The following is a 14,662-nucleotide window of genomic DNA, read 5'->3' on the forward strand; positions in this document are numbered from 1 at the left end:
TTCATAAACAAAGGGATTTAACTCCTAAATGGCAGAGGATTGAGCAGTGAGGCTGCAGGGGCATGTTCTATACACCAAAACTGCTTCATTAAGCTAAAGTTGTTCAGGTGACAATAGTGTCCCTTTAAGTTCTGGAGACCTTCTTTCAGTCCTGTCTGACATTTATAGATATACACAGTATATAAAGGATTCTCATTTTATTTTTCTACCAATGTATCAAGTACACAATCTGTCCTATTCATTAGCAATAAATAGATCTAAACACTGGGCATTGTCAGACAGAGATTTTATTTAATTGTTTGACTGCATAGTCACAGCAAATATTATTGCTAACCTGGAGATCTAATGCTGTAGCAGCAGATTGGAGTCACAGAACAAGCAGAACGAACACAGCATTCTAGAGAGTCTGTATATAGAACAGATCAGAATTACTCACCATTTCATGGGCTGGCTTTAACATCATCAAATTTCATTTGATTACGGGTCAAACCACAGTATGTATATAAAATTAAATATGAGATAACAAAATGCAAAGTAAAACTGTGAGTTATTAAGCAGTTCTTCTGATAAAATTGTATAATTCAGGACTTGGTTCCATATGTAAAATAACATTGTAGCCAACACAGTGGGAATTTCTGTTTGTGCTTCCATGTCTATCATTATGGGGATATACGTCAAGCGGCAGATCAAGTAAAGCATAAATGTAATCGAATAAAATGCATCAATCGTTATTGACAAATTAAAACACCGAATACTTCCCAAGGATATTTATATTCAGAGAACAAATCGGCAAAACACAGAAATAAAAATAGAGTTTCTGGATTTGCGAAACATAACGAAAGGTAAAAAGAGGTCATTCGGCCTTTTTAACTCTCAATTTTTTTTTTCTCAATATCTATTAGCAAAATTCAACCAGTAAGCCCCTGATTTGCCCTGGAAACCAACTCAAACATTGTGCATCAAAATCATCAAAGAAAAGTTCCCGCTGAGTTCATGGACTGTCAGTATTATTCTTGAGAATCATACATTTTCCAGTACGGGCATAAACTGGGGTTTTATAAAAATGTCCCTTCATTAATATGCTCAGGGTCTGGAGCAAAGCAGAAGGTTGATTTGAGTGTGTTTTCTTTTAATCTTGTCTATGTACATAGCTCATGTCAACTGCAGAGAATTGAGAGATACGGCACAAGTTTGCCTTCAGCACCAATCCGTCTAGACCTGGATAGTAATGACGGGCTTGGAGAGCTGGACACCGCTTAACCCAGCATTCACACCCTGTCATTAGCAGGCAAGGCTGGACAAACGTGTGCAAATAATCTGGCAGTGAGACTTCACTTTTTATCAGTGGCTGCAGAGGGCTGTTTTTGGGTCTAGAGACCCAGATTTTATCAAATTACGTGAAAACAGTTTGATTCGATCTTGTTTTAGACCTGATCAATGGAAACTAGATTTCCAATAACCTTCCCAAGTTGAACTTAACCTTCCCTAAATTTCAAAAGATTAGTGGAAATCCAAGATTGTCTCTTTCGACTGACACATGGCTCCACTACAGAGACCAGATTCCAATAGTAATTGAGATATGACACAGTAACACTTTACAGAACACAAAGAATACCCTGGACATAATTGTGGCCAAACTATTAGCAATGTCATTAAAAATAAGATGTTGCATTGTACTCCCATTTCAATATATATATATATATATGGACTACTTGGATAGCAGCAATTGTGGACGTTTGTGTAACTGTGCACTCTCTCAACAGAGTGCTGCAACTCACAACGCCAAGTGTCACATACAGCAGACCTAAACTTCAAATTTATAATGCAATTTCACATGTATCGATTTAATTCTAGGACTTTATCTAAGGAAACCACATTCTAAATGCAAACCCATGATTATAAGTATGCATTCAATTTTCTATAAATCTTTCACATTAGATAATAAACCCAAACTTTAATAGTTATGAATGCAAATCCGATGTGCTCATCACATGATTAATTTCTCATCCATATCAAATGGGTAATTTATTTTGGGTATTTTCGTATCGGTTTTAGTGGTTGGTGGGTGAAGGGTGTGGGAGTTTTGTGCCAAGGATGAAAAATAATTTTAAAACCAAAAAACTATTCTGCTTTCTTTAGAGGTTCCTATCCTTGGAACGTAAAAGCATTTCAAACGTTTTGGATTGATGTCCTACAAAGACTAGTCATTTGCTGGAGCTTCATCATGGTCTTTGGGGTTAATCATGACTACCAAGTGAACAGTTACTGCTCAAGAACAAACATTCCAAATCTAGCACAATACTTGTAACTCTTGGAGAAACTTGAAGTGCTTGTTACAAAAACGTCACATCATCCTGAGACTGCACCCACCTCCAATGAGCATCATATTCCAGATGAAGTTTATTATTTATTTTGTCCAAATCCACTTTGCCATTCTGACCTAGTTTTATTTTAGGACTTGTTTTTGAGGCCTCCTCTGAAAAATGTTTTGACTCCACACAGCGTTCCTTATTTGCCTCTTGTTTGCCCAAAATTCCATTTGGAGTGTCACCCACATAACCTGCTTGCAAATGCCCAACTTTCTTGGTGATCCTACCTCTGTCACCAACATTTTGACTAGTGGCAGACATAGACATGTAATCTGCTCTAAAGAATTCCCTGTCTAATTTGGCTTTTTCGCGTTCCCCTCTTGGATGCAGGGCAACTGTTGCAGTTAAGACATCTCTTTCTTGGCCAACTTTGTCCACATCTTTGTCAGGGATCATCAAGGGAAGTCCTTGGCGATGAGGAGTGGAGGTGACAGCAGGTTCACTGGTGCTCAGACTGTATTCGTCCAGATCATCGGCAAGGGTGTCAAGATAGCTACCAATAGAGATGCTGTCTAGTTTATCAGCGGGATCCTGGAGACTATTCAAACTTCCCCGACGGGAGGTTTCCAGACTTTCTGCTAGACTGTACTGGCTGCTGGTCAAACTACTGCACCGACTGGTTAGGTTTCCCTTCTCCTCGAGGATCCATTTCACAGCCTCAATCCCGTCATTAACAGCAAGCAGCTGATGAAGTATCTTGACGTCGATGGCTCTCAAGCAGGCCTGTAAAAAAGAAGCATATAACTCAATTAATAAACAGAGATGCACAGAATATAAAATATTTTACATTAGCCTTCATTTAATATTTTGATACATTTAACCCCTTAAGGACACATGACGTGTCTGACATGTCATGATTCCCTTTTATTCCAGAAGTTTGGTCCTTAAGGGGTTAATTATATTTATTTTTTGTGGTGTATTTTTGTCAAAGTCACTCAGATCTTTTCTCTTGCCCATTTTTCCTGCTTCGAACAGATGAGATTCAAGAACTGACTGTTCACTTGCTGCCTAATATATCCCACCCTTTGACAGGTGCCATTGTAACAATATAATACATTTTATTTACGTCACCTGTCAGTGGTTTTAATGTTGTGACTGATCAGTGTAATGTGTTATTAAAGGAACACTATATGGTCAGGAACATAAACATGCATTCCTGAACTTATAGTGTTAAAACACCACGTCTTGGGTAAGGGGTATGGTTAATTAGATTACAACCCGTCTAAGATGTATAAATTAGCATGTGCACAGGATGTTACTGTAATGTTTAACTGTACCAGTGCAATAACACATGCTAAAATAGGCCAAATTAACAGATTAGGAACAATTCTACAATTCAGATATTGTCACAGCTTGACTAGTTCTGCCTGAATTTTGCAATTCAGTTTTCTACAAATTACAATTTAGTATTTAGTGAATAAGCCCCATTGGATTGATTATCGATAGTGAAAAAACGAGGAGCGTTGGGGGCAGTTTTTTGTATTATATTTTTTATATCCTACCATACACTTTATTATATTGAAATTCTATTACACCTCCATTGAAAGATTTGCATAATATTGTGCACCAAATATTGTCAAAGTAAATTCTAATAGGAAATAATACAGATTTTAGGACTGTATTGGCGTGTTGTCTTTTTATTTATAAATACAATGGCCCAGTGACCCGGCACTCTATATGAAACATGTAAAAAGGTCTTGGAAAATCAATCATTCATTACTCACAGACTTGTAAGCATCCCTTCCCATTTCCCACAGACTCAGATTTATTCACGGCAATAAACTAAGTTGACAAACTCATTTGTATGTATATCTCTGCAGTTCTTATTTTTCAAATAAGAAAATGGAACACAGGCAGAGTTATTTGTTGGAATGTGGCAACTGACCCATTGCTTCCTTCTGTAGGAATCTTGATAACGGACACATAATCCATCCAGAATTCCATTTTAAGTAGAAAATATCCTTTAACCCCTTAAGGACCAAACTTCTGGAATAAAAGGGAATCATGACATGTCACACGTCATGTGTCCTTAAGGGGTTAAAAAGGTGACTGTGCACTAAACAGAGAGATTGTTGTTAAAGACCGAGTGCCTCTTAAAACCCCATTAAGTGGTGCCATTCTTTGGCTGAGAAGCTGGAAGGAACCTCGAAGCCTGGCGGGGAAACGGGTAAGATGGTAAACCATTGATTAAATGGTTTTCCCCACTATCGAGAACCAGGCCATAACCACCTAAACTGCCCAAACTGCATCCTGCTTTTTTCCTGTTGCCTACAATAAACCTTAAAGGACCTGCTCTCTGAAACTTGCTTAGAATTACTGGTTTACGTTGGTCCTGTGGGGGTTAATTCTTCTTTCAGACAATAAGAATGTTTTTCCTGCCATTGCAGGCTGTTATCCAGTTTCAATGGTATCAAACGGTTAAGCCGTGAGCTTCAGTTTGTTTAAGCTGCAATATTATCATTAGCTTTGCATTTTAACCACAACCTGTTTACATGAGCGGCTGGGAGGAGCACCTGTGTTTCCAAAGCGTGGTCATGCTATCTTGGCAGGAACGTGCAGGAAAGGTCAGTGAGCCGAGGCCGGCCCACCTGAGTCCTCTAGGTAATCAGCTGTGCCTGACTGGTTCGTAAAACATTAATATAACATGGCACGCCGGCCCCCTCACTAGATTATAGACAAGAGGCAGATCAGTACAGAAAAACAGAGGAATTCTGGGAAAAGCAGGTCAATGATAGCCGTAAAAGGTATGGTCGGAAAAACTATTACATGAACACAAATTTATATCTAGAAGTCATCCGCTACCCTGAAGGATTCTATGAATAAATATACACACACACACACACACGTTTATGAGAATTAAAATTATTATAAACAAAAAAAAAAACCAACAACAACAACACACAACAATCCTGCAGTCTATCTATGCATCCATCGGAGATTGATGGGAGTATGGGTGCAGGAGATGCATGTTTTTTATGATGGAACATGGGGAAGGGGATTGCATGTGTAATACGTGGTCCCAACAGGAAAGCTTTTATTCCTATGGGACAGCTTGAATGGGCATGAGACACTCACTGAACATGCGCATTAGGTCTCCAATTTGGAACACGCCGGAGGAGGCCACGCCAGAGGAGACCACGCCTCCTCCATGACGTCGCAAGAGTTAGATTAGCAGCGCTGAGGGAGTCTCTGGAAAAAGAGAAGTAAAAGTCTCATTTTACTATTTTTATGTGACACATGGGGGGGGTGGGGGGGGAGGAAGGAGGTGGTAGGACCCATATGCTTTGTATTCTAACGCGTTAGTGCTTCTTTCAGTGATTGGCAAAACAAACTATGCCAACAGGTAACAGTTTTCTCTTTATTATTTATAATTATCGGATTCCCAGTTTGTTTGTTTTCTAAATAAGAAATTTATTGAAGAAAAAAAAAAAACACAATTTGTTTGCAAACTTCACAACGTCAGGTAAAACAGGCAGCTGAACTGGATGATACATTTAAATAGAAGTAATCTAAAAATGTAATTTATAAGCAAATCCAGCTACTCTCCATACATTTGCACATTTCATGGGGACATTTCAGACCTGATAAAAATAGGTTGAGGGCAAATTATAGGAATTTTTCTATTTATTTTTTTAAATGTTTTATTTTTGCAGTGCAGAAAAGTATACAATCACCTGCCTTGTCACGACAACAAAAGCATGTGGATGAGATAACACAATTATACAGGTAGCATGAAGGCAGAATATGGTACTCAAAGATAAGTTATGTACAATTGCAATGGGACAGCACAATTTTATAGTAGAGAGAGTAACAGCATGCTTGTGAATACTACATAACTTTAGGATAGTAAGTCAAGAGTCGGCTTATATTCCCTTTAAATTGTCGCTTTAATACACGTGTGAATGGTATACTTCGCTATTCTATAATGAGGGGTGTTATCCAAATATTAGGAAATAGAAAACACAGAGCTGTAGCTAGTTAAATGTTAGGTTGAGCATGCTGGGACATAATATGTTTCGTAGTGCTGCATTATAGCACATAATATTAAAATACAGAAGCATTGAGTTTGTCAATGAGGACACAATCATTAATGGCATTCGCCTTCTCAATATGGTTTCATGTGTCAGACTGCAGGTCCGCGGTTGTCTCAGCCGAGTCCCTGGGGCAGCAGGCCCAATGAGCATGCATGCGAGGGCCTGGGGTCAGCCAAGGACTAACAGGTGAGCCCCAAGCTTTTGTGAAAGCCAACTTCCTCTGTCCACTGACTCAGTACCTCTTAGTGGCCAAGTCCTTGCCCCCCCCCCCAGGGGCAGTTGAAAGATCGAGATGGTGTTCAATCTTCCACCTATATGGTCGATGTCAAGAGGTCAAGCCTCTGGTGGCTTTCGGTCTAGGTAGGCAGACATTAGCATGGTGAGGCACTTGGGTGTGTGCGCCATCTTGTGTGTTCAGGCTGCTGCTAGGCTTCTGCTGGGAGCGAAATACAGGTGCAGCAGGGGGAGCGTGAGTCAATCCACCCAGTGAGGACCGGGATAACCCCCACCAGTCCAAAGGGGGGCGGGGTGTAGGAGTCCAGCTGAGTCGCTTGTTGAGTTTAGTGTCGGAAAGAGTGGCCACCTCTTCCCTGCTCCAACTCTAGTAGGCCGCAGCGTTCCAGTCTCCCGGACATGACGAACTCAGGTGAGGTGTCAATCGGTTCATCGGTGCACCTCCAACGTGGGTAGTGCACCCCGCTAAGAATTTTGGCTAGTGAGGTGGCGATATTACCCCAGAACCTGCGAGTTAGGTGGAAACTCGTGCTGCCCACGTCTGTTCTGCTCAGAAGTCAGGCTCCGCCCCCGAATTTTTCTATTTATAAACAGTAAATTACAACTCCTATCTAGCAGAATTAGTGCAGAGTGGGACTTGCAGCTGCACACCTGCTATTCTTATCATCCCATGATGTGGACTGAAATAATTATCCAATAAATGCAGGGAGGGGATGCTATTAATTCTGGGGATAGTTCACAAAATAACGTGTATAAACTTCATTGAAATATTTTTTACTGCGCGGCTGAATTGAAGGAGGCTACATGTACTGTTGGAAATATATGACCTTTAGTTAATCTCTACCCAGCCAATGATGCTTTTTTGACGAGCTGGTGAGTCTTGGCCCCTATAATTGGGGTGTACTAGGCAAATGACCACACTGCCCAATTAGGGGTTCAATGCCAATACTTCCCAGAATTCTATTTTTCAATTTTTATGGCAAGGATGATAGGTGACATAGCGATAAATGGGATTTTTTTTACATTACATTGTAAACATAAATGAAACGAGTTGCTTCCATTCGGTTCATTTAAATAAAACCACAATGCACAAATGAAAATATTCAGCAGTTTTTCCAAAATGAAGGGTATGTGGTGGGGGGTGGAGGGGAATACAGTGTTATTGTGTCCGTCGCTATGGGAATGGGAAATTTGAAATAATCAGTTCTGCTTCTTTAATTACAGACGCCAAAATGATTTTTGCGACATGACAATTTAGCGAGGAGGATTTGAGAGCTGACATAAAATGTTATTTTTTTGTTTTTTTTTTCATACAAACCGGGGCAGCGTGACACGTAGAATTAATTCTGTGGGCTGCGAGTTATATAAATTGGTGCTTTTGCCAAATAAGCTAACTGTTCAAATCTCTGATTTTTCCTTCGTCCTTTCAAGTCAATAAAATGAGTTTGATTACATACTAATACTTATTCCACAGACATTTTAAAACAAAGGAGACAAAATTATGAATCTAATAATCTAAATCTAGAAAAATTTCTCAACCAATAATGTATGAAAAAAAAAGGCTGACGCAAACAGGGGAAATAAAGAAACATACCTCACAGTCCATAGACCATGACCCAAAGCTGCTCACGCCATTTACAGTAAAATATAGAGGATACAGTACCTGTTCTTTAACTTTTTCTTGCTCATCCAGTTACACTAGTCAAGGATGCCTATCCTAATGTATTTCCAATAACCTCAACTAAACACTTTGTACCATAAAGACAGTTTAGAAAACCTATGTTTTTTTATGTATTGTCAGCCAAATGGAGTATTGTCACATGAACGAGGATTAATTGGGCAAAATGCAACAAAGTGCTCAACCATTAGGGGCAACAGAGCACCTCAGGTAAAGTGTAAAACCTACAACAGTAATTGCCAAAAGGCTAACACCCCAAGCTGCTTTTCCAAGCCTTTACACTGTCATCATGGGGGTTGTAGTCCTGCAATAGCAGGAGAGATACTTTTTGGCTACTCGCTCTATATCTTTCTGTGCTCACAAAATAAAGAGGAAGCGAGTGTAACATCTGAGATGTGTCGCTTCTATTTATACCGGGGGAAAGAGAAACAGCGTGGGAAGGTTTTTGGACCCATGTTCCCACTTGTAAACATCTTGAAACCAGAAGAGGCCATTACTGTTTGCTTCAATGAGAATAGAAAATTTAGATTTAACCCGATATTCACCCTGGTGGAAAACAAAACATAACGATATATATATATATATATATATATATATATATCTCTAAAAAAAACACAGGATAGTTATCCCCAAAATTAAATGAGACGAGGAAAAACTGAATTGGGAATGTTGGAGAAGGGACAAGTGAATTGTTAATTTGTCCTCAAAATTATTCAAGTAAAAAACAAAATGGCGATTTTGTTTCTAGTTCCTCTGTTTTAGACAAAAATGAGGTTATGGTGAGCTGTAAAGAGTGCCTTAAAAAATGCTGCAGCTATAAGTCTGCCCCCAATTTTCAGACATTTTTGCTTCCTCCCTTGCGGTCAATGATCCGTCCAACTTCTGCATGCCACTTCCGTACATTGCACGCATAACTATAAAACAGACCTCGATCTCCTGTGGCCACTAACATGTGGGATGTGTTCTCAGAAACTGCAGTGTTTTCCATTGTCAGGTAAAAAGAGGCAGTACCAAAAAAGTGGTTTTGGTGCTTAGACTGTCCCTTTAAATAGGAGCTACACAGACAGAGCACGTCAGCGTGCTAAAGTTCTTTATTTATGTGGAGCCTGTCACATTTATGACTGTTTATAGAAATGCAGATTTCAACATAAATCAGCTGTTTTATAACTGGGAGAAGAAACACCACCCAGCTGCCAATCAGAATGCCAGGAAGCTACTGTTCTTCTGGACCACACCTGCCTCCCCCCCACCCCTGTCAATGTATTACATGGAAAGCCATGATCAGGTGCTTCAACACAAAGACTTCTCATTGGGAAGTCTGTGATTGGACAGCCACAGAAAGTGTGGGCAGGGTAAGAAGGGGAGGGCTTGTAGACAAGAGATCTGCAGGTTTTACAAGCTGTTTTTAGATGACTTACCTCACTTTCCGTTCCCGGGCTCCATTGCGCGTACAGATCTGTAAGTTACGCCCTGGCTCCCTCTGCTCTCTATTGACTAATTTTCCCCAAGCAGGGCAAACCTTCTCCATGACACCAACAGTCTGGCTTCATTGAAAGTATGCCAGAGTCTGAATGAAGTGATGACAGATGTTTCTATACTACCTAGCCTGCGCTAGCAGCTTCGCCTACGGTGTTTCCATAGCAACCAAAGCACATGCGCTGTGGTTGCTATGCATGGCTACCACAGTACAGAAGCACCGCCGGTGGGTGGCCTCCACTGCTCTCCCTGTTAATTCTTCGGCATAGAGTCTATCACTCTAGGATTATGACATTCCTTTATTCACCCAATAGAAAATTTGAGAGAAATCTCTGGTCAAAATCCCTTAAAACAGAATCTATGCCAAAGAATTGACAACTGGGAGAAAGACTTCCTATTAGACAGGGTTTCTCCCAATATTTACATTTGCCAACAAAACTGCAAGCACAATGTATGGATGACATGTGATGCTTTTTAAAAACAGTAAAGAGAGAGTTTTGTCCTTGACAGGTGCCCTTTAAGTATTATGTCAATATTTTCACCCCCATGTTATCCGTGGAGATTAGATGTGTTGATACAGTTTGTATAAGGAAGTTAACTCATTCTGTTTCCCTTTCATAAGGACACTACAGTCATTCAAAAATGTTTTTACTTTATTTCTCGCTCTTGTTGAGTGATACACATTATTATTATTATCATCATTATTTTATTATTTATATAGCGCTATCAGATTCCGTAGCGCTGTACAACACATACTGTACATACAGGCTGAGGTGTAGTCACTAAACACACATTGCTAAAGTCTGACCAAGGGATTTTATGGGGCCAAAATCTATCACGTTAATTGAATTGCAACTCCGTTGTCTCACGAGCTCAGTTTTTGACGTGAAAGTTGCAATTCTCCTATCAGTTCTCTCTAATTCTCTATTTAGTGACGTGATGTCGTAATCCTAGATTTTGTGAGTCCCTCTCACAGGAAGTCAGCAGATCTCAAAGTTAACCTTTGTTGTGCCAGACACAGAGACATTTCTTAGCAATCTGCTGAACACCATTCTGGCATCTCAGAGGTTAATTACAAATTGCAAGGATTTGCTCTGTATTTCCCTCCCCCTAAGAGGGCCAAATGGTTAAATCCCACACAAGATAATTACAACTGCAAATTCCAAACTCCCTCCCACAACACAGATTGCTCACCAACCTTCTCCCACCATATAACAGCAAAGGCTTGTAAGATGGCTCATTTGGTTAACATACCAACTCTATATTACAGCTGCGAACTCCTCTCTCACCTTGGCAGACTACACTAGGTCGTCCTGCCAATTGTTGTATTTTAGGAAACTTCAATATTTACTAGGTTTGTCTGGGAATTTAGACAAAATAAATATATATTTTAAGTAAATGTAATGATATAGTATTGTGTTTGAAAAATTTTATTTATTTATTAAACCCTTTAATTACCAAGAAAGAAATAAAACCATCACATTGAGTGACAATAAAGATACTAAGTATGTATTTTCACTCCATAACCCAATACAAAAAATAAAAAATAAAAAAGGTAAATGTAATTTCTACAATTAGATTCATTCAGGGGTGTATTAGCTAAACTGTTAAATGCAGCAAATCAAATCGAATATTCTGAGCCGTAACGGCCGAGTGTGAGAATTTTTAGGACTCTGGACGAAATGTGGCCGGATTTTGTAAGTAAACCTTATTCACGATTTAACAAATAACCTCAGAGAGTTTCTTTAGGCGAAGGAATGTAGGCTCTACAGACAGCTGTGTTTATATGAACGCACTGATGGAATCTGACACCAAGTATTGCAATGGAGAGTATGTTAGAGCTTTTAATTGAATTATATCTAGAACGAAGTAACCCCCCCCCCCCCCCATCACACACCCAAAATTCCGACATAACTTTGCACACTATAACCACAAATTGACATAGGAATGCATAGACAACACCTGGACTATAATTATAATGTCCGTTATTGCCAGACCCCAATTAATTAGGTTTCAATATGACACAGTACAATTAGGCTGTCAAGAAAACAGGTTTATCTGGGTTTAAGAACCAGTAAAGTGGGTCAGATATTAAAAGGTTACTCCAAGTACCACAACCACTTAAGTGATTTGAAGTGGCCATGGTGCCTGCAGTCTGTATGTTTAGTATTTTGCTGTGAAACGCTGCACATACCAAATGTAATCCCTTGACTGCCAGAGGTTTAACTCCAGCTATATCAGTGTCATCAGCCAATTCGGAGTTCCGGGCTAGCTAATGTCAATTCTGTGCAAATTTGTTTGCACAATGTGCTATTCATTGGCTGAGAACAGTCAGCTGACACTCTCGGCCAAGGAAAGGCAATTGACTGGACCAGATCTATCTGTTGCAGAAGCGGGTCACATGGCACGAAAGAAGTCTCGGAGCCCGGCAGGGACGAAACCATTGCTAACGACTTTGCCCCATTACTGGGGAACCGGGCCAGATTAATCTTGGCATCAAAATGACAACAGTGGGCTGTATGGACTGGTTATGATATTTGGAGTACCCCTTAAGTGACTTTTATATTCCTCTAACATAGACGGGGCATTATGTGCTCATTAGCGGTCTGTCTCACTGGCAGACATGATAAATGGGGTTTGTTTACAATGTGCTCCTGTGTAATCTGAATCAAATCACGGGATACATTGTATTGCAACATAAAGAGGGCTTTAAACTGGGACTTGTGATAAAAGTGTACATATTGATGCAAAATAGATGAATTGCCAAAGTGATCTAGCTATGATTATAATCCGCTTTCCAATTCTCTTGTAGAGTCTCCACAGTTCTCAGTTTAGTAAATATGTCTCCCAATGTCACGCTACCCCTTTCACTTCTCGTCTCAGATAATATTCTGTATCTCAGTTACTTGTCAAATATCCGCATTCTATCATGCTAAAGGCTGCAGAACTATGTTGGTGCTGGAGAAATAATAATAATAATAATAATAATAATAATAATAATAAAACACTGGGTGGAGATGACATTTTATATTTCAATTAATAAAATAATTTATGTAATCTTCCTCGTAAACTCAGTTATACCGAAACATGGAAATAATAGCACACACACACTAGACAGAGACAGATTGCAAGGAATGACTGATACATTGCCAAGGATAAAGTGAGATAGATGAATAGATAGATCGATCGATCTGCTGACTCTGCACTGACAGCCCAAGCCTCCCCCAATCCAGCTGGGTACCCAAATATTCACTCACCAGTTCCAGATTTGAAGCCCCCCTTAGCTGGGTACCCCTGTAGTTTCCCCACCAGTTCCAGATGTGATGCCCCCCTTAGCTGGGTACCCCTGTAGTTTCCCACCAGTTCCAGATGTGAAGCCCCCCTTAGCTGGGTACCCCTGTAGTTTCCCCACCAGTTCCAGATGTGATGCCCCCCTTAGCTGGGTACCCCTGTAGTTTCCCACCAGTTCCAGATGTGAAGCCCCCCTTAGCTGGGTACCCCTGTAGTTACCCACCAGTTCCAGATGTGAAGCCCCCCTTAGCTGGGTACCCCAGTATTCACTCACCAGTTCCAGTTTTAGAGCCCTGATCTTGTCTCCCAGTCCCTGCTCGCCATTCTCCATGATGACCAAGCCAGGATCCCCCTGATGTTGCACAGGGTCCTCTCTTATCCAGCGGAGCAGTCCATCGGGGGTCTTCCTTCCCAGCTTAGTCTCCAGGTCCCTGAGATCAGGGGGGGCCTCCAGGCAGCTTCCTTCCAGCCTCCCAGCTCCCAGCTGATCCATAGCCTGGACAGTGAGTGGCTGCTCAATGGGAACTCAGCTAAGCATCAGCCTAATCTCCAGCCAGGATCTCCCGGGCCCCCAGCGCTCTCTGACACCTGGACTGGGCAGTTAGTGCTGACCTGGGGCTATTGACACTCAATAAGGATCAGCAGAGATACCATGTATTCCTCCATCTAGAGCCAGGTTTAAATCCCACTGCAGCATGCTCTGTGTCCCCCTCCCATCTGCAGATCTGCCCCAACTGGGGGTTTAAAGGTCTCTCCTGCCCTGCAACAACCTGCCCTCCACTTGCCTTCCCCTGTCCCAGCCACCCCCTACCCCAGCCTCTTCTGCCCTGCAGCAACCTGCTCTCCACTTACCTCCCCTGCCCTCCCCCAGCCTCCTACCTTACCCCAGCCCTGTCCCAATCTCCTCTCCCCTTCCCCAGTCTCCTCTCCCCTCCTCTCCCCTGCACCAGCCTCCCCAGCCCTGTCCCAGTCTCCTCTCCCCTGCACCAGCCTCCCCAGCCTGCTTCCACCTGCATGAATGAAAACACTGCAGAAGGACAAATTGTATCAGCCTACAGCAGGCTACCGTATTCCACGCATTAGAGGCGCAGCTCCCTTCCCTTTGATCTTTCCCACAGTCCCAGCTCCACTTCCTTTGAGGTGATTAACCTTTACATGGTGAGATCAGCCCGAGGGGGGGTTAGTTTTACCAGATCCAGCCCCTGATTCCTGGAAGCATACCTTTTCACCATCTTGTATGGCACTGTAGGAAAAGTGATGCCCTGTAGTATGTAGCAATTAGAGTGACATTAAATAATCCAGGCAATTCATTTAGATATCCCTCCTTGATTCATGAATTAAAGGGATATGTCATAGCTGATACAATGTGCTGTTGTGGTTATGGTGCCAGGAGTTCGCTTGCGCTGTTAAACCGGTTTAGGATGGTATGAAAACTTACCTACATGCCTTCCACAGTTATCCAGTCTGACAAGCCAGATGTCACTTCAATGCAGCCACACAATCATTGGCTGAGAGCATTAGGTACGCGCTCTCTCAGCCAATCACAGCACTCCTGTATCAGCTCAGTTTGCTCAAGTGAC

General features: G+C 41.3%; 1 protein-coding gene across 1 annotated transcript; it reads right to left on the reverse strand.

Annotated features, from left to right (window-relative positions):
* Positions 1–269: 269 nt before the first annotated feature.
* Positions 270–13,955, reverse strand: LURAP1 (leucine rich adaptor protein 1). Its single transcript, XM_063427760.1, has 2 exons — positions 13,357–13,955; positions 270–3,092 (listed from the first exon to the last, which is right to left on the reverse strand). The coding sequence occupies exons 1-2, from the start codon at positions 13,573–13,575 to the stop codon at positions 2,334–2,336; spliced, it is 978 nt and encodes a 325-aa protein (XP_063283830.1). The 5' UTR covers positions 13,576–13,955; the 3' UTR covers positions 270–2,333.
* Positions 13,956–14,662: the final 707 nt, after the last annotated feature.

Source organism: Pelobates fuscus, chromosome 7 (genome assembly GCF_036172605.1).
Source record: "Pelobates fuscus isolate aPelFus1 chromosome 7, aPelFus1.pri, whole genome shotgun sequence".
Taxonomy (NCBI): domain Eukaryota; kingdom Metazoa; phylum Chordata; class Amphibia; order Anura; family Pelobatidae; genus Pelobates; species Pelobates fuscus.